The 26,833-nt window shown below is 36.5% G+C and overlaps 2 protein-coding genes across 6 annotated transcripts in view; one reads left to right on the forward strand and one right to left on the reverse strand.

The window, feature by feature from the left end:
• Lrba (LPS responsive beige-like anchor protein) overlaps positions 1–26,833 on the forward strand; it is a 701,372-nt gene that overhangs the window by 415,573 nt on the left and 258,966 nt on the right. For 4 of the 5 annotated variants that reach the window (XM_071614622.1, XM_071614623.1, XM_071614624.1 and 1 more), the window contains exons 38-39: positions 5,650–5,796; positions 8,346–8,482. In XM_071614622.1, the coding sequence (XP_071470723.1) occupies positions 5,650–5,796; positions 8,346–8,482 (284 nt within the window). The remainder of the gene's footprint in view (positions 1–5,649; positions 5,797–8,345; positions 8,483–26,833) is intronic. The other variant, XM_071614626.1, reaches the window with a different exon arrangement.
• Mab21l2 (mab-21 like 2) lies at positions 11,710–13,460 on the reverse strand. The gene has a single exon (XM_027926657.3). It carries the CDS (start codon positions 13,458–13,460, stop codon positions 12,381–12,383), a length of 1,080 nt encoding a protein of 359 aa, XP_027782458.1. The 3' UTR covers positions 11,710–12,380.

The raw sequence follows: 26,833 nt of genomic DNA on the forward strand, positions 1-26,833 counted from the left end.
AAGTAACTTATAGTGACATTCAATTTAAATTTTGTGTTAACTATGAAATTCCACCTTTAAATATGTTTTGGAATATGAAGGTGTCTATCAAAATAAACATTAAAAATCAAGTGTGCAAAACAAAATAGGTGATATGATTTTTAAAAAGCAATTGCAATTATATTTTAACATGAATAAAGTGTATGTTTCATTGTTGGATTTAAAATAGAGATTTCTGTGGATGATATGTGCATTCCGTGTTGCTTTATGACTTCTTACCTTTATTTATAATTTATTTAACCAAGGCACAAGACATTTTACAAATGCAGAGTCTTAGAACTTCTTGAACTATATTATCATTTTCAAAGGAAGACATCTAAATAGAAGTGTCATTGGAGATTAGTTATGTATTTAGTAGTAAGAGCCATCTTTTTAATAGATGGATTTGATGTGAAGGAAAGCCTCTGGTGTGAAGGTGGCAGAGTAAATACCTGAAGAGTGATGTTCTCTGTTTGGGCGATCAATACCAGCCCCATGACTCTACTTCTGGCTACCTTCTAGTTAAAAACAAATTTTTTAATTCTGACAATTTAATTGCCCTTCCCAAGTTCACATTAACTTGCTTGGGGAAAAGAGCTTTAGGTAATTTTTCAAACAGAGACCCTCCAAAGTGGTTATTTATAAAAGTCATGTTGTAATGGGAGATTCCTTTAACTTTGCAGAAACTGAGTCATATTTTAAAATTAAAATTAATACTTCCTCTTATGATTAAATAATCTTTATGGAAATTAGCAGCAGCAAGCAAAGGTGGGTATTTGATTCTTGAGGGCATTTCCTTCCATTTTATAGTGTAAAATTTATTAGAAATCTGTCGTTATAATTCCTACCATACTCCTAACGCATAGAGGCCAGTTTGGCATTTATTTATGATCAGAGCATTTTAGATCTGGAAGGAACCTAAGGCAAAAGTCTAGTCTAATTTTATCCTTTCCAGATAAGGAAACTGAGGTAACAAAGGGCTGATGTAATTCTCAGTAGGTTAAGGAGTAAAGCTCAGATTATCTGAGGACTGGTCAAATTTTCATATCAGTGTGCAGTGATATCTTCTGAAATTCACTGTTAATTATAATGGGAATGTTATATTCAAATTGAAGCCACATAAAAGTATTTTAAATGGTAGAAATATTGGTCTTAATTCAAATACTAAAACAGTTTAGCAGTAGAATCCTGTTGAATTCAAGACATTTTTATTTTGTAGAGAATAAGAATGCTAAGAGAAATATATGAGGAGAATTTAGCCTAGTTTAAAACTACCTTCTAGTTAAAAACAAATTTTTTAATTCTGACAATTTAATTGCCCTTCCCATATTGTAAATGTATGGAATGATACAGATAACTCATTTGGTTTTCTAGGGAAGATAGATGATGTAAAGATCCTAAATCAGGTCATTGTCTCTTCACTGAAGTAATACCAGATAGTATTTCTGCCTTTATAAGATCAGTATATACTGGGTTCTGCATCCAAAACTTTTGGGGAGCCCATGATCATTAGGATATGTACTTGTCTTTTTTTTTTTTTTTAAATCATTCTTTGTTGTTTCAGTAGTTTTTCCATAGTAAATTTTCTTGACCTGGAACCCTAAGGAAATGGCATATGGTGTAAAGGGGATTTAATTAGATAGGACAGTCAATGATTGTGAACTGCTTTTTATGTGTCCTTATAAGAATACAGTTATGGTATATGCTTCACATTACACTGAGTGGAAACCCATATCTGTTTTATGTACATTTGAAGTCACGTTGTTATTTCAGTAGTAATCTTTGTTTTTTTTAATGCAAAGTGACTAATTCTTCTTTTACTGTACTTGGACTATTGATTCCTGTTTACTGGCTCAGTGGGTGTTTGAGAGAGCATTTTCTCTAAAGAACATGATCTTTACATTTTGAGGACCAGCCTCTCTTTTAGACCTCTTATTGCTGTTATCCTTGAATAAAGTCATGTTTTAAAGATAGCATTTTTGATAAATTTCTCCATGTTTAGGTAATAATACATTTTAATTATTAAGATAAATATTAAACCAGAATAAAGAAGACAACTGATAAAGATAGTATGTTAATAATGATATGAAAAAATGTAAAAAGTGATCTTGTTCAGTAACAAATTTATTAGCAGAAATTATCTGAATTGAACTTTAAAAGTGAACCAAAAGTATTCTCTAACATCATCCGGTTAAAATTTTAGACAACTATAAGAATATACTCAAAGAAGATATCAAAATAGTTACTTGTTTAAAATGGTTGAGTAGAAGACAAATGAAAGTTAAAAATATGCTTTTCCCCGGAACATATAAACATAATTACCTTTTAATTTGTGCTTGGGAAAGTTTTGTTGTAATTTAGGAAAGAAAAAAAAAGTTCCTTAGCAGAAAGCTATTAGACCACTGAGAATTGAACACCGCGCATGTGGTGTGTATTAGAGTACTGTTGGTAATTTTACTGCTGCTAACTTAAAATCCTCAAGGGGGAGTTAATTACAGGAAAACCATTCTAAATATCAGTAAGCTGCATATTTTCTATGACAAGAGGTTTTTCAGTTGAGGTTGAACAATTCCAGAATCTGAGCTTGTAAAAATATGTAAATAAATAAATTAAAGTGGGTGTTTGTATGTATGCCTACAGCACTCAAATTTTTTTTTTCATGAAACTATTTAATTCAAAAGTTACTTTGTTTTAGTATGAGTCAGCATGATGAGACCATATTTAAAAATTTAAATCCCTGTTGGAAGGAATAACACATTATATTTTTAGTGGTCATTTAAATTGAATGTGAATTTATTTATTGAGTTATTTTAAGCGCTTGCATATTGCTACTGAGGACTCTCAATTTTTATAAATGTTTGCAGATTAAAATGTTTTTTTTTTTCTTTTTTTCTATTAAGCTTGGTATCTACTTCAGGATCTGTATGGTAGTGATCACAGAGAAAGTAATGAATGGACCGGGTGTTGAATTTAGTTGTTTCTGATATGTTTGACACATGTTCTCAAAATTGGGATTGGAAATGATTTTTTTTAAGGTCTCATTCATTTTGATTCTGTTTTAACTTTTAAATTGCACTCTGAGAAAAATAAGGATTAGGAAACAATAGTAAATTACATATACATTTATATTTGCACTGTGGTTTTCATCCCCCGCCCCCCCCTTCTTACCAGCTAAGTGCTAGTATGGCATAGTGGTTAGGAGCCTAGATTCTGGCACCAGAAGGCTTGTTTTTTTATATCCTGACTCCAACTGTCATGAGTCCTGTTACCTTAAGTAAACTCTGTAACCTCTCTGAGCCTGCTTTCTTATTTGAAAATGAGGAATTAACAGAAGGTTTGTGAGAATTAAATGAGTTAAATATTAAAGTGTTTTGAACATTCCCTGGCACATGTGCTATGTAATATTAACCTTATTGTTAGTATTTCTGCTTTGAAGAAGGAAGTTATAAATTAAGAAAATAAAGAGAATATAGCATTCTGATTCTGTGCTAAGATGTAACTAGCAAATGGTAACATGTTATAACATACTATATAAGAAAGATGATGCTTTCTTTTGTATGTCTCAGTGACAAGTTTATTATAGTAAAGTTGATTACAAATTGGAAAGAGGTTTGTTTGGGCTCAGGCAGTGTTTCTGATTCTAGAGTAAGGAAATCTAAGTGCTTGAAATAGAAAGTATGATAATAAAGACATAGTGTTATTTTCCTAAAAATTAGTGATTAATTAATATATTTCTCTGTAGGTTTAAAAATATTTTAATTAGGTGTATTAACTTTTCAAATATTTATTGAGACTTTCATATTTGTGTAGCTTACTGTGGGTGTGAAACAAAATAAGATTTCTATTTACCTATAGAATATATTCAAAGGTAAATAGAGAAAGCTTCTTCATGACTTTCCTATTTAATAGAAAAACTCTGTTTTTTAAAAATTTCTTAGTTGTCAGTGGACTTTATTTATTTATATGTGGTGCTGAGAATTGAACCTAGTACCTCACACATGCTAGGCAAGTGCTCTACCACTGTGCCACAACCCCAGCCCCTCTATGTTCTTTTTAGTGCTATAAATATTATATGAAAGTGGTATACATGGTGAGTTCTCTCTCTCTCTCTCTCTCTCTCTCTCTCTCTCTCTCTCTCACACACACACACACACACACACACACACACACACAAACCCTTCTTTTACCCTTAATATTACAAAAAAACCATAGCTATTAAATGCAAAGAAGCTTTGATCTGCCAGGTTAACCAGATAACATACGTGCAGCTTATTGAAATATTTAGACTATCTTATATAGGTTACTATTAGCCATGTTAACTGCAAACTGGTTGCTGTATTCTTTGACTGGGGGTCTAAACCTGGGGGGAAACTACAGTGGAGCAGAAAGCCTGGCCATCAGATTTCCATATCAATGGCTGCAGTGTGGTTGAGTCAGGTGCTTTAACTCTGGGATGTCCCTTGTTAGAAACCAGAATGTCCATGGAATAGTGAAGATTCTAAGCTTTCTCATGTGTGGCACCATTAATTACTAATAATAATGTTAGGAAAAGATACACATGAGCGTTTACAAATCATAAACCATATCTGTTTTTCCATTTTTCTTAAAGAGAAACCTGCTCAAAGCAATACAGTGACCCTGGAGAGGGACATGAGGTTTTTTAGCCAGAGTTTCAGAGTTCCAGTGTGTTCTTCCAGTCCCATCTCTGCTTCTGTTGACTGTAGGTTCTTCTTGGAGCCTAATGCCTAGATCAGTGTTCCCTCCCCTCTTTCCTCTGGCAGTCACTGCCATGTCCCAGTGCCAGAGTCTGGTGCTGCTGCTCTCCACAGGCTGCTCCAGTCAGGCTGCATGAGGCCCTTTACCCAAATGCCTCTCATCCTGCTCCTTCTGTTATGTTTGCCCCCGGGGTGCCTTAGCCCTTTAGTTTAAACATGAGGAGGAGGGAGTATTCAGCCTCCACTAGGTTTCTGCAAGGCCTTGCTCTCAGATATTTGTATAAGGGCTGATGGGGCGGGGAGTAGATGTGTGAAAATGTGAACAAGGGCAATGTGAAGGAGGGAGGAGGGGATAAAAAAGAGAATGCAGCTGGGGTGTCTTTATTAGTGTCTGATATGGCTTCAGGGTCTGGGCCTGATTCCTTATTGGCTGCAAATCTCTCCTAGCTCTGAATCTTCTTATTTGTGGATTCCCCTCCACAGCCACTCCCAGTCATTTCAAAATTTTTGTCAATATAGGAGGAATTATTGAGCCCTTCTTATTTACAATGTTAAACATATTTTTTTCCCAAACTAACTTCTGATTTTTCCTAACAAATTTAAAAAGAAAGAAAAAAGGTGTTGCTTTGGAAGCCTCTCCAGCCCTAACTATGAGTAAATAAAAGGCTGGGTGAGCTGTGCAGGGGTCAGATTTAATGGGATTAGGGTGCTTGTTCAGGGTAACATTACACTAGCCTGGGGAATCCCGTTTGTCAGAAGGAGTGCATGTGCCATCCCAGTTACTTTCCCCACTGCGGGTGACTCTGTGTATAAAAGCTGGGCCATCTCTGGCCACCTGCCCTTACCTCAAGCCTATCCCTCTGCCAGAGTGCTCCTCCCGATGCTGATGGACAGCTTTGTTTCCTTTTCATTTCAGCTGCAGATGAAGATATCCTTGCTAAAGGAAAACAGTCCATCAAGAGTCAGGCTTTAGGAAATCAGAACTCAGAAAACGAGGTCCTCCTGGAAGGTGACGACGATACTCTATCATCCGTGGATGAGAAAGATTTAGAGAATCTTGCTGGTAATTCAGTGGTTATGCAGATATTTCAGCTGGGTCTGGGACAATGAGCATCTAATTACTTACTTTTTCAGCTGTGACCACGAGGACTACCAAGCTTACACCCACTATTACATTAATTAGAGATTGTTTTTGTTCTTCCCAGCACCCCACCTCCCACTTCATCTTCTACAATTTCTCCTTTATTTTTCTGTTCTATTCAGTCTCCTTACCCTCCTCATCTTTTTCTTTTATGTATAATTTTCACTGAAAAAGAAAAAAAGTTTAAAAAGCAGCTACAACAAAATTGCTTTGCCCATCCTATGGGAGTTACCAAATCTCTATAAAATGAAGGCTATAAGTGAAATTCTGCCAATTGTTTTATAAATAAAGCTTAGAGGCAGATGAGCTATTTACTTTGATATACAAGTCTTAGTGAACATACTGCATATACATTTAACTCACTCAAAAAATCAATTCCAAGAATGCCATGGCTGTTCATGGGGTTCACATATTTTGCTTGATGTAGAAATTTTGATTTGCACTCTGCAGATTCTCAGTTTTACTTCCCTTATGGGAAAAATTCTCTTGTTTAGCCTGAAATTTTAGTCATTCATTAAATGCCTTATTTTCTTTAATGCCTGTGGCTCTGTTCCTCGAGGAGGAAAGTATGCAAGACTCCACCATTTCTGTGGGTGAATTATGTATTAATGGAAGAATTACATATTCTTGCATTATCATGATTTTAAGATAATTCATTGAAAAGCTTTTATTTGGTTATATATCTGCAAACTGTGCTGTGATGCAACTTCATAATGAAAAACCAAAATAGAAATCTATTCATTGTCTCTAATGATGATATGCCTTTCTGTAAAGTGAAATAAAATTAATTTGAGTACACTGTTAAGGGATTTGGAGAGGGAATGGGGAAATGGATACTGCCATTCTCAAATATTTTCCTTCACATCCATTTACCCATTTTGTCCTTTATTTTGCCTCTATTCTTGCTACCAATGATACATTCATACAGTAATAGAGGTGAAAGGGGAGTTTAATTATATAATCTTGACAATGGCAATAGGATTAAGAAGTAATCCACACTAATAAAGTGGTGTGGGTTAGAAATGAAGTGGAAATTGTCAGGGGTCTTCTGTAGGACCTAGGCTGCCCTAGCTCCTGCAGCTGTCTGCTTACCCTATAATTGAATGTCTAAGAGTGATTGAAAAAATGTTATTTCTTCTCAGGATTACATGCTAATGTACAGAGGGCAAAAGGAGACAGCAAAAGAACACATAGCTGCTTATTTCATCCATTTATAGGGATGAGCTTTGGGAAATCATGGCTGTTCTGCAGCTATCTGCTGCCCATCTGCAAACACAATGTATTTGTACATTGGGAATAGAGGGCAAAACGTGCTCTGATCTCTGCAGAGCATCCCTTCTATTGTCCTACTGGCACACATTAAGATTGATGTGAGATTAAGGACCATCACCCTTCTAACAATCGATGGAAATGTCAGTTCATCTGAATTTTGAAACACTTATTCACTCATTGATTACCTGAATAGGTGCACCTTGTTTATAGGCACTATATTAATTCAGAACTATAAATGCCAATCTTTTCTTTAGCAGTTTTCTTCTTCTATAGGAGTTGCACAATGATAAACTGATATAGAAATTCAAAGTCTTTCTGCATCTTTCTCTATATAAGTGTATATATATTACATAATTATTATTTTGGGTCCTTATTTTAGGTTTAAATTTAATATACTTTATGCTCTTCTATCTGTAGTGAATCTTTTGTTTTCAGTAGCAGTCTGATTTGTCTCTTTGATAAGCCCTGTGGAGATTTGATTATTCCAATAAAAATTCATTCACTTGGAAACCCACCCTCCAGCTGTTTACTCCCAATGTCCCTGAACTACACTAATATTAGATTTGGAAGCATTGAACAATATTTAACAGTGGAAAGGAAGGGTTAGGAAATAAGTATTTTTACCAGTCTTTCTCAGGGTAAAGTTGTTGCAGAAGAGGTTTTGTGTCAATCTGGGATAAAATTTTTTTCCAAGAATAAAGTTTATCAGAGAATTTCCCACTTATTAATAAGCTAGTGACCTTTTTTGTAGTCATGCCTCAGCCAAACTCTAAGCTCACCTCTGGCCTTGGAATCCTATTGAGGCTTCCTTTCTCCTGGTTGTTATTCCATGTTGTTTGATAGCCTGAGGCTTGTTTTATAAATGGAATGTAGATGCACTTATTTAGGCAGAGCTACCTTTTTGCCTAGAGATGAGACCAGAGCTTAGCGCACTCCTTGTAAAGTAATTGCATCCTAGTTTACTGTTGTTATTAACTGCCTGTTATAAATCTTCTAGTATGAGAATCCTGACTTTGCATTTTTCAGAGGAAGATTTGGGATGGAAAGGATGTGAAAGTATAGAAGGAGTTAACAGGAATTTTGGTACTAGGCATTTTTGTACTTTTAATTCTTCAAAAAATTAATAAATTTTCTGGTCAAATTTAGTTTTTTGCAAAGTGTCATTCTAACTTATATGGCTCATCTTTTCCTCTTGGCAGGTCCCGTTAGCCTGAGCACACCAGCTCAGCTTGTGGCCCCCTCTGTTGTAGTAAAGGGCACTCTTTCTGTCACCTCCTCTGAACTCTATTTTGAGGTGGATGAAGAGGATCCCAACTTCAAGAAAATCGACCCCAAGGTGAGATGAAGAGGTGGTTTCATTTTTTCTTATTATAGGATGTGGGCTGCTGTTAGGTGAGATTAGCATTGGCAAAATCTCATGGGCTTAGTTTGAATTTCTTGCTGAATTAACTCTGTGTACATGTAAGGCAGTTTTCTTTTTTAGTTTGCTTCTTTTGCCATCTAGATTATTGAAGTTCATTTAGATTCAAAAACAGTTTTCACTTAATTGCATTTATCATTAGCTCTTTGGTGAGGGGGAAGCTCAGGGAACATTGTCTATAAATTTATTTTTGTTTGAATGGGTCTAGGGTGAATTAAGCTACAAAATTTAGTGAGATTGAAAGTGAAATTACTTTGTTTAGCTTTTATGTTTTCTGGATATAATACCAATATATCATTCTCCTTGCTTTGTCCCCATGACTTACTACTTTGTTGTGCATGCAGCAAGCCGGTTCTGCGTGTGTATCATACCTCTGTTTCCCATTACCTGTAGTAGATTTTACAAGGCACTGCATAATTTCCTATGTTTAAATGAAAATATAATTTCTCTTTTAAAATGTATTTCTGATTACTTTTCTGACTGTGGCAGCTTTAGTTTTACTAAGAAAGATTGTATTTCTTAACAGTCATAAAGCCAAAATTCCATTTATTTCTTGAAAGTAAATATTACAGTTTGCTCAGAGTTTCTTTAAAAATAAGCAAAATAAGGAACCTGTAGAAAGAGGCCTGGTTTGCATTTTTGTTTTACAGGCTGTGTGTGTGTTTGTGTGTGTACCTATATATTCTAAGTTTATTGGTTAGTGAGGGCTTTTGGTTTTGAAATCATATCTGAATTGTTAAACCTTAATGATTTGGAAGTATTTCAAAATAGCAGTTAATGAAAATGTTATAATTTTATTAAAAACTTTACAAACAAATAATTTCTCATCTTATGCATGTTTTTAGCACTTTATTTCCATCTTGCTGCCTGTATTAAAAGAGGACTTGGTAGACTGTATAACAAGGCCATGATGGAATGGATTGTTTCAAGCCAGATAATTCAGCTAATCCAATGTAAAGAAAACTTTTAAATTCTGAAATGATATCACTTAGAAAAATGTTCTACTTTGTTGCATGGCTGAAATATCTGGAAATGTGTTTTAATTTCTTTAGGAAGGGAAAGTTACCAAAATTATATAAACTCTTAGTTTCTGGTAGTTTGCAATATAAGAGAAGCTGAGATTTAATTCAGAACATTCTGTTATGATTTTGAACACACATGGGTTAAAGTCTAAAATCTGAATTAGTTTAAAGGTGTCTAATGAATTGTTTTCAAAATTAAAACCTCTACTGGTCTTTGAGATTAGATTCTTTGAAGTTATTTGCTCCTTTAGGGAAACCTATAATTTTTTTTTCTCTCTTAATCCCATTCTGTACAACGCCATTAAATTAAATTTTCTTTCTCTGTTGATTGTGAAATTCAGGATCTTTTGGCCCAATCATAGAAGTTGTCTTATACTACTGTCTTCTGCCTAATATCCCAGAAATCATACTCCTGCCAGTTCATATTCAAATGTTTTTTCAGCCAGTTATTGGAAGAATATTTTGATATTGCTTAGGCAATGATGCTTTAAGGTATTTTGTGAATTAAGAACATTTATTGCTGATGTGTTTTTCTTTAAAATTTTTTCCCCTGATATCTGCATAACAACAAAGAAAATATACTGAATTGGGGTATTTTTAGTTTTTTTCTTGTTAGGACTTCACTTTTTTATGGACCATTTGGAGGAAGCTCTGTATCCGATGCTGTACATACTTTTCTGAGTGGAAAAAAAAAAGTCATTCTAAGATTGCATTTTTATCTTTTTAAAGAAACAATGTGCCCTTACATTATTTCATGCAGATAACCATTGCTTACTTTGAAAATGTTCTTAAAATTTAGAACATTTTACCCAGAGGATAAATTTGTTTTGTTATTTTAAAAAATTTGTGAGTGTTCTGAACTAGGGAGTTTGTTTTATATCTAAGGGGAGAGAGACCAGAAAAATAGATCTTATATACAAGGTTGGAGGTGATTTCAGAACTGATAAGATCAAAGTTTATATTTCTATCACAAGACTATCTTTACCAGGAAATATTTGCCAGGGAAACCTACAACTTAACTCTGTTCTATCAAGTGAACCAGACTTCAGACCCCTGAGGAGCTTCCTTGTGTTTTTCATCCATCTCTGCTATCCTGCTGCTCATCCCTTCATATACCACCTCCCCCACTCAAACATCTTCCTCTCATCTTAAAATTGCTTTCTAGAATATTTTCCTCTTCATCTCTCATTCATTGATTTTTTTCAATAAATTAAAAACTAGGCTAGTTCCAAGAATAAATATTGGAGGAAAACATCTGACATATTCTGTACCTTTGCCTCATAGTAGCAAAGCTAATGGAATATATAGTTACCTCTAGCATAAAGAAGGCAAACCAATTCCTTTAGAATACTTTTTTATTGATTATTTTATATCCCAAACAGTTATTTCCTTGCATTAAAAAGAAACCTTTGTTAAAGTTGAAACACTGAAATAAGTTTATTGGATTGTTATCTTAGAAAAGAAGAAAGAGGAGGATTTTCTATTTGTAAACTCTCAGAATATTTTTTCTTTGATCATAAAAATGGTATCAAGATCTTTTTGTTGAATTGTATATAAGCACGTTCAGAATGCTTCTTGAAATTTGATAAAATTATCATAGCTATGGCATTTAGCCCTAACCCATTTTAAGTTGAAGTAATTTATAAATCTGAATTGTTCATATTACCATTTGCTGGAGGAGAGGAATATTGCTGTAATTATTTTTATTATTTTTGGTGTGGTTAATTCATTTGTTAAGTTTTTATTATTCAAAAAGAGGACAAATGGTTGAAGGAAAAGTATCAACAGGCTTTGTTGACTATTCAGAAAAGTTCCATAAATATTTCCTTTCTATTGGATATTTTTTTTTAAAGCATGGCATAATAAAGCAAATCTCTTTATTTTTTATTGTGAAAATGTTTTTCCTATTTTGAAAATTAGGTTGAAAATCTATTTTTTCCAAGTATGAAATGTTACTTTTCATCTTAAAATCTGCAGAACAAATATATTAGAGTTGAGTAAAATTAATCTTTTTTTCTAAGTATTTCAATTAGAACTTTTGCAGTTAATTCTATAAAAGGTTACATTTTAAAATTTGCAAGTCAGAGTTCAAATGGAAGCGTCTTGCATTTAGTTCCTCAAGTTCACACACTTAGATTGTAAATTAGAAAGTGATCTCACCTGCCTTCATTTAAGAACAATCCACAGTCAATTACAATGTAAAGTCATATTTTTATTACTATTTCCAACAAGACGTTTTAAGGTGAGGGTAGAGGTGCAAGAGAAGGAGGAGCACAATCTGACATTGGCACTGAGATACATTTAGCATCAGTAAAACTTTTTTAAAAGGGAATTTTACATATAGTTAAATAATTTTTTCACTTGGTGACAACATTCAGGCAACCAAAAACAAAACAGAGAGAAAGGGAGGGGAAGTGGAAGGGGGGGGGGGGGAGATGTGTAAAGAAGGAAAAGGGGGGAACTACTATACATTGATTTGAAAATGTACCTTGGGTTTCATTTTGTGATGGCAAAGCCCGATTGCTTCTTTTATGTGATCTTTTAAATTCACATTGTTTGGAAGAAAATGATCACTTTTGTGCAAGAATGTGATTTTTTTTTTTTTTTGGTTGGTTTGCTCTCTTTTGTTTACTTCTTAATTAACGAAGGTCTTCCGTCCGATTCCTGTTTTGTTTCGGGTGACTTTCATAAAAGTTTGTGTCCAGATTTTCCGTTCTTTATCGCTGAGTGATGGGTTGTGTGTGAGAGAGAGCACGCCCGTTTATGTGGCTTTTCAAACAGTCCCCAGCACCCTATAGTTTGTCCAGGCTTTTGGGATTGGTGAGGATTTCCCTGGCCAACCTCCAGGTCTGCTTGGCAGCGCTCTCCAGGGCTGAGTGTGGCTTGCCCTGAAAGAGGTCGAGGTTGGGCAGAAAGTAGTGCGGGCAGCGGCGGCATTGCAGGCAGGAGATGAGCTGCAGCAGGATGCCATTGAGCCGGTCGCCCAGGCATGCTTCGTCCCAGTCCGTTTCCCGCGGGTGTTTCTCGCACTCGTACAACAGCAGCGTCTTCATGTGATAGTTATTGAGTGGCTGGCCGGGCAGCTCCAGGTGGCGGTCCCGCAGCGTCTTGAGCACCGAGAGACACTTGTTTCGGCAGCCGCCCATCAGAAGGCGGTTTTCTGCCTCCCCGAACTGTAGCACCCACGCGTCGCTCTCAGCCGAGCTCTGCTTGCCGGTCAGCGAGTAGCACTCCTTGGAGAGCAAGTTGAACCCTTCGGCCTTGACCTCCGCCACCCGATTGGGGCCAGGCCAGGGGATGTGGGGCATAGGCCACTGTGCCGCGCTTCGAGGCCAGATCCCGGTACACTTGAACGCTGGCGTGATTTGTACCACATAGCGTTCCCTGATGCGCAGCTTGACCTCGCTGGTGTCCGCGATCATCTTGACCACATCCCGGTAGCTGCACTTGTCCACCGCCTGGGCGACTAGCGTCTGGAAACGCGAGCGGATCTTGCGCGCGGAGAGGTAGCCGGACGCCGTGATGAACTCGACCCAGAGAGACATGCTCCGCTTCCGCCCATCACTCAATTTGAGCACCGCGCAGCCGGGCAGCGAGCCGTCGTCCACAAAGTTGAAAACGCCCATCTGGTTTAGGTAGAGCACCACCTCGAATTCGGTGGGCGAGATGACCTCGAGCCCCTCATAGCGAGCATCGATCTCGCTCAGAGAGCTGATGAAGCGAGGCTCCTGCACCTCCACCTCCTTTAGCACATCGGAGACCACCTTACAGACCTCTCGGATGGTCTTGGCTATGGCCGCCTTGCGCGCTTGGCAACGCTCAGTATAGTATTTATTGAGCTGGTAAACCAGCTTGGCCTGAGCGGCGATCATGTTGGGGCACAGGTCCGGGCTATACACCGGCGTCTCGCAATACGTTGAGGGATCCAAGGCTCACGCACTGGTGGTGGCCCTGTGGCTTTCGAAAGAGGCGGTGCACTTCCCTTTAAGCCCCACTTTCACTGTGGCTCTCCACCTGGGCTGACCGGCTGATCCTATAGCCGGCTTGTTTTTTTTTTTCCCCCCCCTCTTCCCAAACCTTTTTGTCTTCTGCAGAAAATTAGAAAGATGATTTTTTGAAAAGAAAACTAGCTGCTGGGACTTTTTTTTCCTGCTTTTTCTTGATAAGTAAAATAAAGATGACCCGTGTGCAGGAGAGAGAGGGAAGCGGGCTGTGGTGAGAGAAAAATTAACGTTACCGAGAGGTTTGGCTTAGATGTCTGCAGTCGAAATTGCCCAGATATCTGGAAATGAAGTCATTTAAGTACCAGAGTAAATTTAAAATAAAAGCAAAATTCAGTGGTTCATTCTTAAAACTTCTCCCAAGCTGGTAGGACTTCTTCACTTACTGTAGGTGATGCCTTCCTCCTCACCCTCCCCCAAAAGGAAAGTGAGGGATGTAATTAATGTCCAGAGAGCAGGGAAGCGCAACTCTTTCCGCGGCACTCTCTGAGATTTGCAGAAGCTCCAACGTCTCAGCGTGTAGTCTCCTCTCTTTTCTGGGGGTCGTGTTGTCGCAGTTTCCCTCTTTTCCTACTGGAGGCGTTGTTTGAATTGGGTTTGTTTGTTGTGGGTTCTTCCTGTCTTTCTCTAGGTGCAAACCGCTGGAAGTTGTTTGATATTCATTTCTGCTTCGTAATTTATACTTTTGGCCCAAACAAAATCTATTTTAGTGTGAGGAAGTCGTTGCTTGCGTTGCATCTGGCGTGTAGTAGTAGTGATTCAGGGTTTTTCCTCTCCTCCTCTAGATTGCTTGTGCAGATTCCACTTTGAATCGTCTCTCCCTCCTCCCCTCTGATATCTCTCCCCCTTTCTTCCTCCTCCCCCCACCCAGGACTCCGTGTTTCTCCCTCTCTCCCTCTCTCTCTCTCTCTCTCTCTCTCTCTCTCTCTCTCTCTCTCTCTCTCTCTCTCTCTCTCTCTCTCTCCTGGAGTTATTTAGTTTATGAATGGTCCCAGGGCCATCATGAGGGGGGTGGAGCTTCAGTTCCTACAATCCCTATCGGAGCTGTCAGTGCTTTAGCCAATCCGAGAGAGAAGACAGGCACGCTTGGCAAACGGTAGCAGCCACCAGTGCACTTGATAAAGAAAGAGGGTAAAAAGAGAAGTAAGAAAATAGGAGATAATAGAAGTCAAATGCTCGCATACATTTTACAGTCCCCTGTTCTTTATCCTCTTATCAGTTGCAAAGAAGAAAAAGGGAGTGTATATAGAAGGGATTATCCGGAAGATGGCTGGGATAACGCAAGGGAGAGTAGCAGTGGTTCAGAAAGGTGGTTTTTTTTTTTTTAAATAATTTAAATAATTCAGCATTGTGCAGGGGAAGATGTGAAAACTCTTAACAAAATTACTTTGGCTTGAAGGCAAATGGGAGGAGGAAGGGGAACTTGGGAAAGGACCTAATTTTTGTGAGTGTTTTTCCCCATCCTGTGAAGTCTTCCTCCTCTTCTCTCCTCCCATTGTTGCCAAGAGCCAGAGCAGTCGCTGTATATGTACCAGTGGGGGGTGGAGAGGATATCTGGTGAGGGTTTATAACTATAAATCTCTTGTTAGTAATTTCCATATGCTGTTGAAAAACTGGGCGAGACAAAAACAAGTCTTTGATAATTCTTTTATCATTGATTCAGATATAGCAAATATTATTATTTATCATTACAAGAACTAACCGGTTACTAGAGAGAAAATAAGTCATGAGAAATAGTGCAAATTTCTGTAGTAACATTTGGTAGCATATACTTATAAGTTAAAATAAGCTTTCAAAATTGTATCAAGATAAATGAAAATGAAGGGGAGTAGATGTTGGCCTGAATTAAAGTTTTCTTAATATGTTATGTTGTAAACCTAATTTTGGGTATACTTTCAGGCAGTACAGAGTTTTATTTCTAAAATGATTTTATTTTCATAATTGACTCTTGCTCTTAAAAGACTTGACTGCTACAAAAATCTATGCCTGTCCTGTTATTGATCGCACAGATGGCTTCTCTCCTCCCTTGGCATTTCAGTGAAACTCATGCATGTGCCTTCAGTGAGTGTATTATCCTTTACAAGAAGTATTCACAGTAGCCTTTTAGACCTTTTGAGTGAGGAAAAAGCTGTAACATTGTTTCTGGTTTACTGAACTATCTTTGAACTTAAGGTGTCTAGATTCCGAGTTATTTTAACACTCTTGGGTAGATGGGACTTTTATTTGATTCGGGAGATGATACTCCAGTCTGGATTATGTGCTACAAATAAAAATCTGTGGCGCCGTTAAGGTGAGGTAAAACCCATTAATGTGGCTTTTGCAGAATCTCCAGGAAATTCTCCACTTGCTGTCTTTAAAGTCCGACCAGGTCAACTTGAATTCGGTTGCACAGGGGAAGTTAATTCTCTCCATCTTGTTGGTGTCAGATCCTTGAACTTCTTGGGTTTTTCTTACATCTTTGGTACGGACCGCTGGTGGCTTGTCCTCTCGCATTGCCAAAATCTCTGTCTAAAGAATATTTGCCTTTTTTCTTTTTTAATCAAGCCTGATTTATTCCTTAGGGTCATATTCAGTGGCGAGGAATTGGGAAGAAGAGAACAGTCGAAAGTAAGCTCGGTAAAACTCTGGGACTCAGAGCTTTAGACAACTTCCGTGGAGTGGCCGAGACTCGGGGCGGCCGCGGGCTCCAGCCTTCGGGAGCAGCTCGCGTCCCGGGACGCTTGCTGCTGAGGGATGGAGAGCGGCGGCGGCGCTCGGGTTCGCGCGTGGGGAAGCCCAGGCTCAGTTGGTAACTTGGCTCTTCCTCCCCGGGTCGCGTCGGGCTCTGGGATTCTGTGGGGCAGGAGGGGCACTTTGCCGCGGGGAGCTGCGTGACCAGCTGGGGAGGATCCTTAGCAACTTCTCCCGAGGGCAGTTTTGGGGCGGAGACTGGTGGTGGGGCTGGCGGGTGCGGAGCAGTCCCTCCCCGTCTTCGAGGTGGCGGCTGTTCTTGCGCGTGGCCCTGGATAGTCCCGAGAGTGAGTGAGTGCGCACAGCCTGCGGTGGCGGACCTTCCCTGCGCGGGCTCCGGGCCGCCGCCGCCGAGTCCGCCGGGAGGCGCCCAGCTCTCGCGCGCGCTCGCCCCGGGTGGGGCGGCCGGCCGCGGGTCTTCCCGCCGCCGCGGCCTGACACCCCGCTCCTCCTCTGCCCCAGGCTGTGTCAAGCATGACTAAGTTTTGTCGCACCCTTGTCCCCTGGTTTCTCCACTTTTACTTACAGAGGCTGAAGGATGATAAAACGTTACAAATGTTTTGATTTAAAAACAATTCATTACCAATTTACCCTGTCTAAGGTAGATGCTCTAGTAAATAATAAATCAGTTAAACAAAGGCGACTTAAATTTATTGCCGGGGTACTAATTAGAAACATCATTCGAGCAATAAACTTAAACACTTCCAGCAAATAATCCTGCCCCCACCCCCAGCTCACTCGCGGCGGCCTCAGCCCCCGAGCAGCTTCAGCTGTGGGTTTAGGCTCCTCTTTTCCTCTGGTTGAATAATTGAAGGGGGAAACGGTATCCGAGAGGCTGTAATTGAAGAGCCCCCGTCACCTCCGCTTTTATGTATGTTAGTATAGAAGTCCATCAGCAGCTTCTTGATGGTGTATTAAAACGAAGTGGCAGCCCCTTCTGCAGGAGATACGGTATTCTATTAAAGGAGACCGAGGGAGAGGAGCAAACTCCAGAGGCTAAAAGCCACTTCAAGTCTTCAGACCGATTGATCTGTATTCTCTTGTTATAATCCGTCTCATCATACTTGAGTTAATGAGGCAAAGGAGGGGGAGCGAAATCTGATGGTCCTTGACAAATTCATTAGGGAGGCTGCAGGACGTTTTATTTGACTGTTAAACATCTTGTTTGTTTGGTTTAGGCAGTGCCAACATCAGCATGCTTCTGCCCAGAGCTGTGGTGTTGGGCAGGCTTCGAGGCAGTCCTAAAAAGGGAAGGACGTCAGCCAGTGATTTGATTTTTTGTGTGTTTGGTATAGCGGTGAGCCCAAGAACCTGAAGATCCTCTGGACTTTACCTTTTCCTCATTACATTTATTTTATAAGAACATAGATGATAATTCTGAGGTGGGCGTGGTTTTAGTTACTATAAACTAGAATATGTGTATGTTTGAAACTGTAGTCTTAAAATTTCCCAGTTTCTTAAAAAAAGTTGTCAGGTTATGTGAATACTGAGAAATGTGAGTGTTTTAAGTTCCAGAAAAGTAGTCAGTTTACTCATTGCATTCTGTTTGTGCTTGATCATGATTAAGCTCTGATTAATTGGATTTCCTCTTTAATTGAAACTTTTATGCATATAGAGACTCGCAAGTAAAAACAAAACTATTTATATAAATACATTTTCAAAAGAAATTTGGTATGTTTGAACTTGAGGGACTTTATTTAAAAGTATAATCAGGACTAGGTACTCTCATGCTAAAATATGGTGATGAGTTGACAGAACATTTAGAAACTGAAATACCTCTAACTGAAGAATAATTGAAAATAGGATAGAATGCTAATCTTGCAATATTTTTGTATGATAATAAATAAGTAGGACCTAATTTTTCTCAAAAAGTAGTACATAATCCAATTGTGAAACGTTCTTCCCTAGGGAATTCAGTTATATTTCCCTTTAGCATGGACTTAACCAGCTTCAGTTTAAGTGCTTTGAGAAAGAATGCTGCCCTCCATGTATTGGAAAACAGTATGGGAAAAGAAAGAAAGCTAATGCCCTTTGCATGTCATCTTTATACATTCCTGCATTGCTGATGAAGCTTGTACTGCTGCAGGGAATGTATGGATTTAAAAAGAAATGATTCAGTAGTTTGTACTATATTTCTCAGAAGCAAAACCAAACTAATGGATGAAGTCAGTGCTGCTGTACCTCTGACAGTTGTAATCCTGTTTATGTTTCCCGAGAATACAGAATCCTTAACTGTTTTATTTGAGCTGATCTTTACTTAGTAATGTATTTACTAAGTTAAATGTCATTACATTTTATGCTTTATCAGATTAGTGAGACTTAAAATGTATCTATTATTCTATTTGTAGAAATAATAAACTATTTCAATAATTTCTTCTAAGAAGTACACAGATTTTAGATTATATAATCTTGTTTTCCAGGAAACATTTTAGAAGCATTCAAAAAATTAAATTACTAACTTAAAAACTCCTCTCTGAAGGATTTATGCCTTTTAGAAAAAACAAAGGACCACATGCTTACCTGTATATGTTTTTATTCTCTGAAATCTAACTTTGAAACATTTGTGAAGTTGCTAAATTTTTGTTCCTGCATACTTACTTAATCAAAGTAATTATAAAAATGCTTTGTTTTTAAAAGAAAATGGGAGGGTCAATATAAATTGGGAGATGAAATATTATTAAGTTCTTTGAATTTAAGAACTAGCACAGTCAGTAATAATAGAAAGAAAAGTAAATAACCTGAACATTAGTTGTTAGTGAATTAGATGAAATTTTGTTGAAGTAATTTTATTTAAATAGATGTAAGTTTTAATTATTGTCAATATTATACTCTTCACATTATATTAAAAGTCAAAATAAAACTACATTCTATTTTTATTACTGTCTGTCAATTCTGTCAACAGATCTAATTTTCCCAAACTCTGAAGTATCACAGAAATTGTTTAATTAAGCTATTGATAATTATTATTATGGAATCAGTATAGAGTAGCCAGTAGTTGAAAATTTGCCTTTAAGAGTTCATCATTGTGCCTATTAATAATTTTAAATTGTCAAGTATGCTGTTGTAACAAGGTTTTTCCTCCTCCCTCACAATGTAGCTTTTAAAAAATAAAATTGAAACTTTGGTAACCCAAAGGTGTTTTTATTGAACAGTTTGAACTTTAGATAATGATATGTCAGGTGAAAGTAATAGCTTTAACTTTTCATAGTAAGCCTATCAAACTTCACTGGAAAATGCAACGCTTTTATGTACTTTTGACTAGCGTTGTTTTGTGGACATTTGAAGTTTATTTGAATTACCATAGATGCTATTGTATGTATGATTAGTGATATTTGCCCGTAATTAGACTTTTACATGTATAATTTTTATATTATTAAGTAGGATGAGAAAGTTGAAAGTATGTATTATTTTCCCTCAAGTTAAATAAACAATTGTCTGAATGAGTACTCTATCAAACTATACAAAATCACATTTCACTAGAATATATAATAATCGAGTAAGAAACTTATGCTCAGGAAAATGGAAGTAAGTAGCTTTTAGCCTGACTGAAAAAGATGCCATTGTATAGCTGAACTAGGGCATAGATATTAAAGAACATCTAAGTTAATTTAGCAAGTATTTTTCAAAAGGTGTTCTGTTGAACTTGCTTTATTTTCATTTATTTTAGTATATGTATTTTGGCATTACCAAGAATGATTTAGCTTTTTCCCATTTTAAATATACATATTTTGAATTGTAGCAATTACGTTCTTTTATTTCCGTTTATAAGCATGGAAATAACTTGTTCTGGAAAGTTAGAATAAGGTTCGTGTTTTGTCTTCTCCTCTTTCTTTCTTTCACAATTTGAACTTATTAGTATACTATGAGGTGAGAATTTTTCTTTACCTGCCAAGTAATTTTGGATTTTGTGACTTTTGGCTTTCTCTGTATAATCTTCAGATGAAAGGGTGCATTTATTGGAGACAACACTTAACTATTTAAGGGATGGTTATGTAATACTTGGATTATTCTATGTATTTCTTCTACCTAGAAAACCAAATTATGCTGGTCTTTAATATAACTTACAGAAAATGGACAGGAAAGCAGGATTGATCAAATACTGAATTTAATGCTAAAGAAAGTCAAAATTTAGTTGAGAGAAGGTGTTTGTTTCATTTTGTTTATGAAGAAGGTGTTGCATTTTGTTTATGAAAATACTACTGTAGACTTAGATAGTGTACGGTATGTGATCTTAAAGCCATGCTGCAATCTCTTGCAACCAGTGCTGGACATTGATGAAACAGATGAATGAGATTAGTGATGTAGATTATGCTAGTACTAAGCTATACTCAGTTCAAAATGTAAGATTTGAAAGTATGCACTGTGTTTCTTTGAGGTCATGAGATACTTTGTGAACCTATGTTTAAAATTGTTAGTTAAGCATACCTTATGGCTAGATTTTTGTTTTTTTAAAATATACTTTAGGAAAACCAGTCATTTAAAATATTTCAGTTTATTTTAAATACATTGATTTGGTAGCACTCCATCTATATTATTATTTGTAGTAGTAGTACTTTGGCATCAATCTTCTGCTAAGATTACAGGAAATTTTAAATGGATATTGTGTTGTTTTTAATGCAAATGTTAAAAATCTTGCCTGTTTCTTCCTTCAAATGTTGTTAATTAGAATAAAAATGATGTGCAGAGAGGGTTTCTCTTATCCCTTCTTATTCCTTGTAGTGATTAAGCAGCAACAACAAAATCCTTCACTGGCTGTAATCTATGTATAGAAGACATCTGTATAGTATAAATGAAATAATAGTTGAAGGTCTAAGGAATGGAAACTTTTCCCTTAACCATCTTAAATAAAGCAAGGATATAAAACAGCTGTCTTGGCCTATGATATCAAGGTTCTGTCAGTCTGTTTCTTTTCTGAATTTTCCCTTTCTATCTTTCCTCATTATCTTTGGATCCTAAAGAGTCATTCTCTTTATTTTCTGACTGGTTTTGTCTGTAGACAAAAATCTAAGTTAGCAGGTTTAAATCAATCTAGATAGAGTGGAAAATCTTTGATCTATGGCTATGACTGCTTCCAAATGATTTGCTTGCTGGGACCAGACACTATCCATGCCCTTTCACTCTGCTATCAGCTAGGTACACACAAAGGACCTGCAAGCCTTCCAGATGCATAGTTAATCATCATATTAGGTCAGCAAAGGGTTCTAGCCATACTTAACTTAGTCTTCTATTTCTAATAGTTATGTGTTCTCTAGGAACTTCTTGTTAAATGTTCTACAAATTATCATTTTCTACATAGTCAAAACTTTCTGCAAATTATAGAATCAATTTAAAATGAATGGCATAAATCTACATATTTTCCTTAAATATAAGATTGTTGCTGTCATGTAGCTTATAGAGGGAGACATTGCAAAAGTATCAATAAAGAACATCAATCCAGGGAGCAAAAGCCCTGAAATTTTGTCCTGATGTGACTGTTTGGGTAACCTTGATAAAGTCATGCTCTTAACTAGTTATTTTTTCAATTGTTAAATGAGAGGTTTGGACTAAGCAATCTCTTGGTGTTTTCTAGATACAAAAGTCTAAAATTTTCTACCATAATATAACTAAAATTATTGTTAACAACAAGTTTATTTCTATCAGAAATCTTCTGGGAAAGTTTAGACTTTCAGTGCTGCTTTAACATAGGTATATAAAAGTATTTAACATCATAAAAATCATAGGTAACAATAAGCTTACAGATATTTTAGACTCAGAAAAAATAGCACATTGTACATTGGAGACAGCTGGGAGGGACAACAAAGCAACTTGGAAGACATTCAAAGAGTATATTAATTCTTGATAGGAATTGGACCTTAGAATTATTGAAATAAAATATCATGTATATTCTTGTATACATATAAAAAGTAATATGTATTTAAAGTGTGGACAAGGTTAGGAGGCACTTTTCTTTCTTAAGGTCTGGACAAGGTTACCAGGTGCTTTTCTCTTTCCTAAAATGTTGAATGGACACTCAACATCTTGGGCATTTTCATGAATATTGGGTAGTCTGTAAATATTTGTTCTTGAAAGCAAAGGAAGTTGCAAGTTAACAATTAAGTTAAAAATTTTTTAAAAATCTTGTCCTTAGAAAAATGGTATTGGTCTTAGCAACTGTGATATTACTGAGTTCATATTGTACTAAGAGATAGGTCCAAGCTGGAAAATGGTCCACAAAACATGAGTCACTAAAGAAAGGAAAGTTTTATTCTACTTTCAAATGCTTTTCACTTATTTTCATCAGAAGATCTGACAAGCATAAAAGTGTTAACATCTTTTATTTTACAGATGTTCTTAGTTTTCCCTCACACTATAAAAGATGCTGTACCAGAGTAACATGGTAGGAAATAATTTCAACACCTCTTTTCACTTATGTGATACTTACTATTTGTCTAAACTTGTGAATATTTTTGGAGGGAAAGAAGTGAGGCAGAAAAAGATAACACATTGAGGTCTAATTACTCTCATTTTGAGACATAGATCAGTTGATCTATCTGCTGCATTATAAATTCTCTCTAAAATAGCCTGCTATTTGGCATAGTTGAGTTACTTTGACTTTTGAAAGTGCCTGATCAATGCAGTTAGGAGTGCCAGGTGACCACCAAGAGAGTTGTTGATGGACACTCTGTGGGTTTGCAAAGTGCAAACCTAAAAGACTGAGAGATGAGAAATGCATTGCTATTTGTGAATTTATGTTTTATCTTACTTCACTTGAAAATTTATGAGTAGTGTGGCTTAAGGGTGCTGGAGTTGTGTGTTCCAGGGCTTGCCCCTACTGATAACACCCTTGTTGGCGTGAAAGTGCAATGCAAATTATGACAGTTACAACCTTCTGTTTTGTTTAACCTGTCAGTAGATTTCCTGGCTCAGTGCTGAGGGCAATGGTGTGTTCAGCTAGTCCATATTCACCTAAACTTAAAAGGTCAGGTTTCTACAGGCAAGCCTAGTCAAAGCCTAATTGATGAGGAGGGCAGGGAGACAGAATTTACTGTTCTGTTGGCTAGTTTCATATCGTTAGGTTGTCCTGAAAGCATCAGGCAGTCACAGCCCCTTTCATGTAAGTGCTGACCCTAGACAGGAGCTGACAATCAAAGGAGGCAGCCACAGGAACCAGTGCAAGTAGGCTATTGATTTTTCAGTTAGGTCTAAGTAGTTTGTAGTATGGGTAATGGGTGACAGAGGCAGGTATGTCATTATCAATGAGCTTGAGAACAGTAGCGACAACCCTCCCTCATATTTCCTTCAGTACTGACAGTATGCATCCAGAGGCGGTCAATAAATCGCCCAACCTTTAACTGACAAGTGACTTGGAGGTTTAGGTTGAGGGGTAGAAGTTATAGAGCTAAACTTCTCTACTTGAACATGTACTAGATCTAGCAATGGAGTTAGTAATTATATTGTAACTTTTTGAAGTTTTGATTTGGATAAGGCTGTGCAACTCTGAAAATGAGAACTTAATTTGAAGCATTTTCAAATTTAAGAAAAAAACTTAGTTAAATAAAGATATAAATGAGACAGTTATTTGTAAACGTACTCTTAAAAGATTCTTTTTTAAAAAAGATTTTTTTTAAAGAGAGAGAGAGAGAGAGAGAGAATTTCAATATTTATTTTTCAGTTTTCAGCGGATACAACATCTTTGTTTGTATGTGGTGCTAAGGATCGAACCCGGGACGCATGCATGCCACGCGAGTGTGCTACCCCTTGAGCCACATCCCCAGCCCCTTAAAAGATTCTTAAATTAGGTTACTATGATATCATTTTGCTTTTATTTTAGGATAGCTCTTTATTTAATCTTAGATATTCCTGTTTTAAAATTTAAGTTATTAGAAATCCATTTAAATTCCTAGTTTCTTCTAAAATGGTTTAACCTCAGACCATTTTTAAATAGGGCAAACAAATAAATAAAGCAACTTGAACCATTTGTACATGCAATCAAGCAGTTGCTATTCGATCTTCAAATTTGTTTTATATTATTTTTCACAGGAAAATAATCAGAAATAGATCACTTAAAACTTGATTAATCACGGTTAATTCTGAATTTAAGAAGAAATAGTCTGATTTTTCCTTTAAAACATTTTATGTGAATATTTACATTTTTAAAGACACAATTTATGTTCATGTGAACACAGAAGTATGATGGGTTTTGAGTTAAACTATATTTGTTCTAAAAGGGACAAAAGTAATTTTGAGATACTTAAAATTTAAACCAATCTCTGTTTTGTTACAATACATTAGTAATATAAAGAGAAGATAATATTTATAACTAGAAATGGGAGTTTGGGTTGTACCAGGATCCTTGCAAACTATCACATGCTTACATTTTTTTTTTTTTACAAACTTTAAACAAATTGAAATAAAACAGAAAAGTAAATGTTTTAAAATCTTCCTTAAATAACTTATCGTTATGATATCTTGTTTAACTCTGTGATATTGTACAGAACCAAACTTTAAGTCTGTGGTATCATCTAGCTGTGGAGTACCCTGTGTGGCTACATGAATCATTTCCACTTGCCCAATGCAACAAAAATCCCCTTTTCAAAAAATACTAACTAGCAGGTTAATGCACAGTGGAGGCATGAATGCTTAAGTATTTTCTTAAGTTTACAGTGGCATGTCTGTGTGAATGTTCCCGTCTTGTTTGTTAAGAAATAGAGAATACAGAATTGAAATATAGTGAAATATGGCTACTATGAGTGTTGTTTTTAAAAAGCCTTGAGATTCTGTAATTAACATTCAAGGAAGTCTTGGTTGAATCCCTTGAATTGTTCACCTTTTGAGGTTTAGAGATTGTTAAAGCAATATTCCTTTCATGATCATTATTTTTCTTCTGCTCTTTGTTAATCCTCGGCTTAATCTGTGTTTTTCTGTTGCATTAAATAGAAGATTTAACCTGAGAATCTTGCAACCTTTATATCATTAGCTATATTATAGGTAGAACTTCTTTTGCTTCATTTGTTATCTTTCCTGAATACATTGCTTTTTCAGAAATGAAAAAAAAAAAGCTGCAGAAAGGGGGACAAATTAAATTTTCATGAAAGAAAATCCTAATCAGCAGTGACAGTGTAAGAGAAAGATGATTGCCACTTGGTCATTGTGGAGAGGCACTTAGATTTGGTGTCAGTGCTTCTGTTAATGATGACTAATGTCTTTCTTGGAGCAAGTGCATGCTCAAACATACTGCTACAATCTAGAGAGAGAGAGCGCTCAGCAATAGCCACCAATAAGCAAAAGCATTAGGTATCCTAAAACAAAGACTTCTTAATGCAGTCAATTTGGCAGTTTCTTGTTAGAAAATGCTAACATAATTCTAAGGCATTAAACCACAGATGAAAAGCTATTTTATGTTTTATACCAAGAGATACTGTTTTTAGATTAAAATGTAAATAATGAAGGAATGTTAATAAGCTGTACTCTATTTTTGTCACTTACAGACATGGGCACATATATTGCATTGAACAGAATCACATGTGTTAAACTTTTAAGCAGCAAACTTAGAGCAGATTTTTTTCATACCACCTTGCTGTCTCTCATGCAGATGCTATATGCTTTCAAGAAGAGAATGAATGACTCAAAAGATTTTTTTAAGATCTTTTAATCTTAAATATATTGCTTACAAGAAGAAGATGACATGTGTTCTTTCTTCAGCTTTCCCCCAAAGTGTAAGGCCTTTCAGAAGGGCATTTGCAATGCTTGTCATATTTTTTCATATACATCTTATTGGTCTGACATGTCTCGAGAACCATGAGAACACAGATGTCATTGCATTCAGACAACACTAATTACTCTGGGATTTTTGCAGCCTCAGTGCCTGCATGTAACTGTCGATTATGATTGTTCATACAGCCTACAGTGGGGACACTTTGCACATGAAAATGGTGAGACACAAAAATAGCGAGACAGGCCTTTTAGTCCCCTATTGTTCTCCCAAAGAACTTGGAAGAAAAAAAAATCCTGACACATCAATTTCATTCAGCATTTTACATTGGAACCATGTTTTAGCAACATTTTCTTTTCTGAAGTGAGTGTGTTAAGCTTTTAGTGTTCAGTGAAATCTATTATCCATCTGTTCTTTAACCTTCTTGAACAATCTTCCACATTACTTTGTCTTCAAGCTTCATGGGAAATTTCTTTATGTAGCTTATAGTTTGAAAGAAACGCTAATTGTGGTATGAGTCTTTAGAAAGTGACAGTGAAAAACAATAAATATGTATGATGTGTTCTTTTGGTGTGCAATTTAATGTTTAATGAGAAGCTGCAGCAAATATGGTTAGTCTTGATTTAGATAAGTGCAATCATCTTAATGCTTTTAACACAGGTCAGTTCTTTTCTTTGTTTAATTTTCTCTAACATTCTAGATTTTATTTGATGATTCATGGTGTTAAGGTGATTTTGTAATAGCAGAGGTCAAACAGTGGTCAGATCTGGGTCCTCACTTAATTGTGAAAACCAAATACATGTTTTGATAAAAAGCATAATCT

The sequence above is a fragment of the Marmota flaviventris genome, chromosome 7 (genome assembly GCF_047511675.1).
Source record: "Marmota flaviventris isolate mMarFla1 chromosome 7, mMarFla1.hap1, whole genome shotgun sequence".
Classification (NCBI taxonomy): domain Eukaryota; kingdom Metazoa; phylum Chordata; class Mammalia; order Rodentia; family Sciuridae; genus Marmota; species Marmota flaviventris.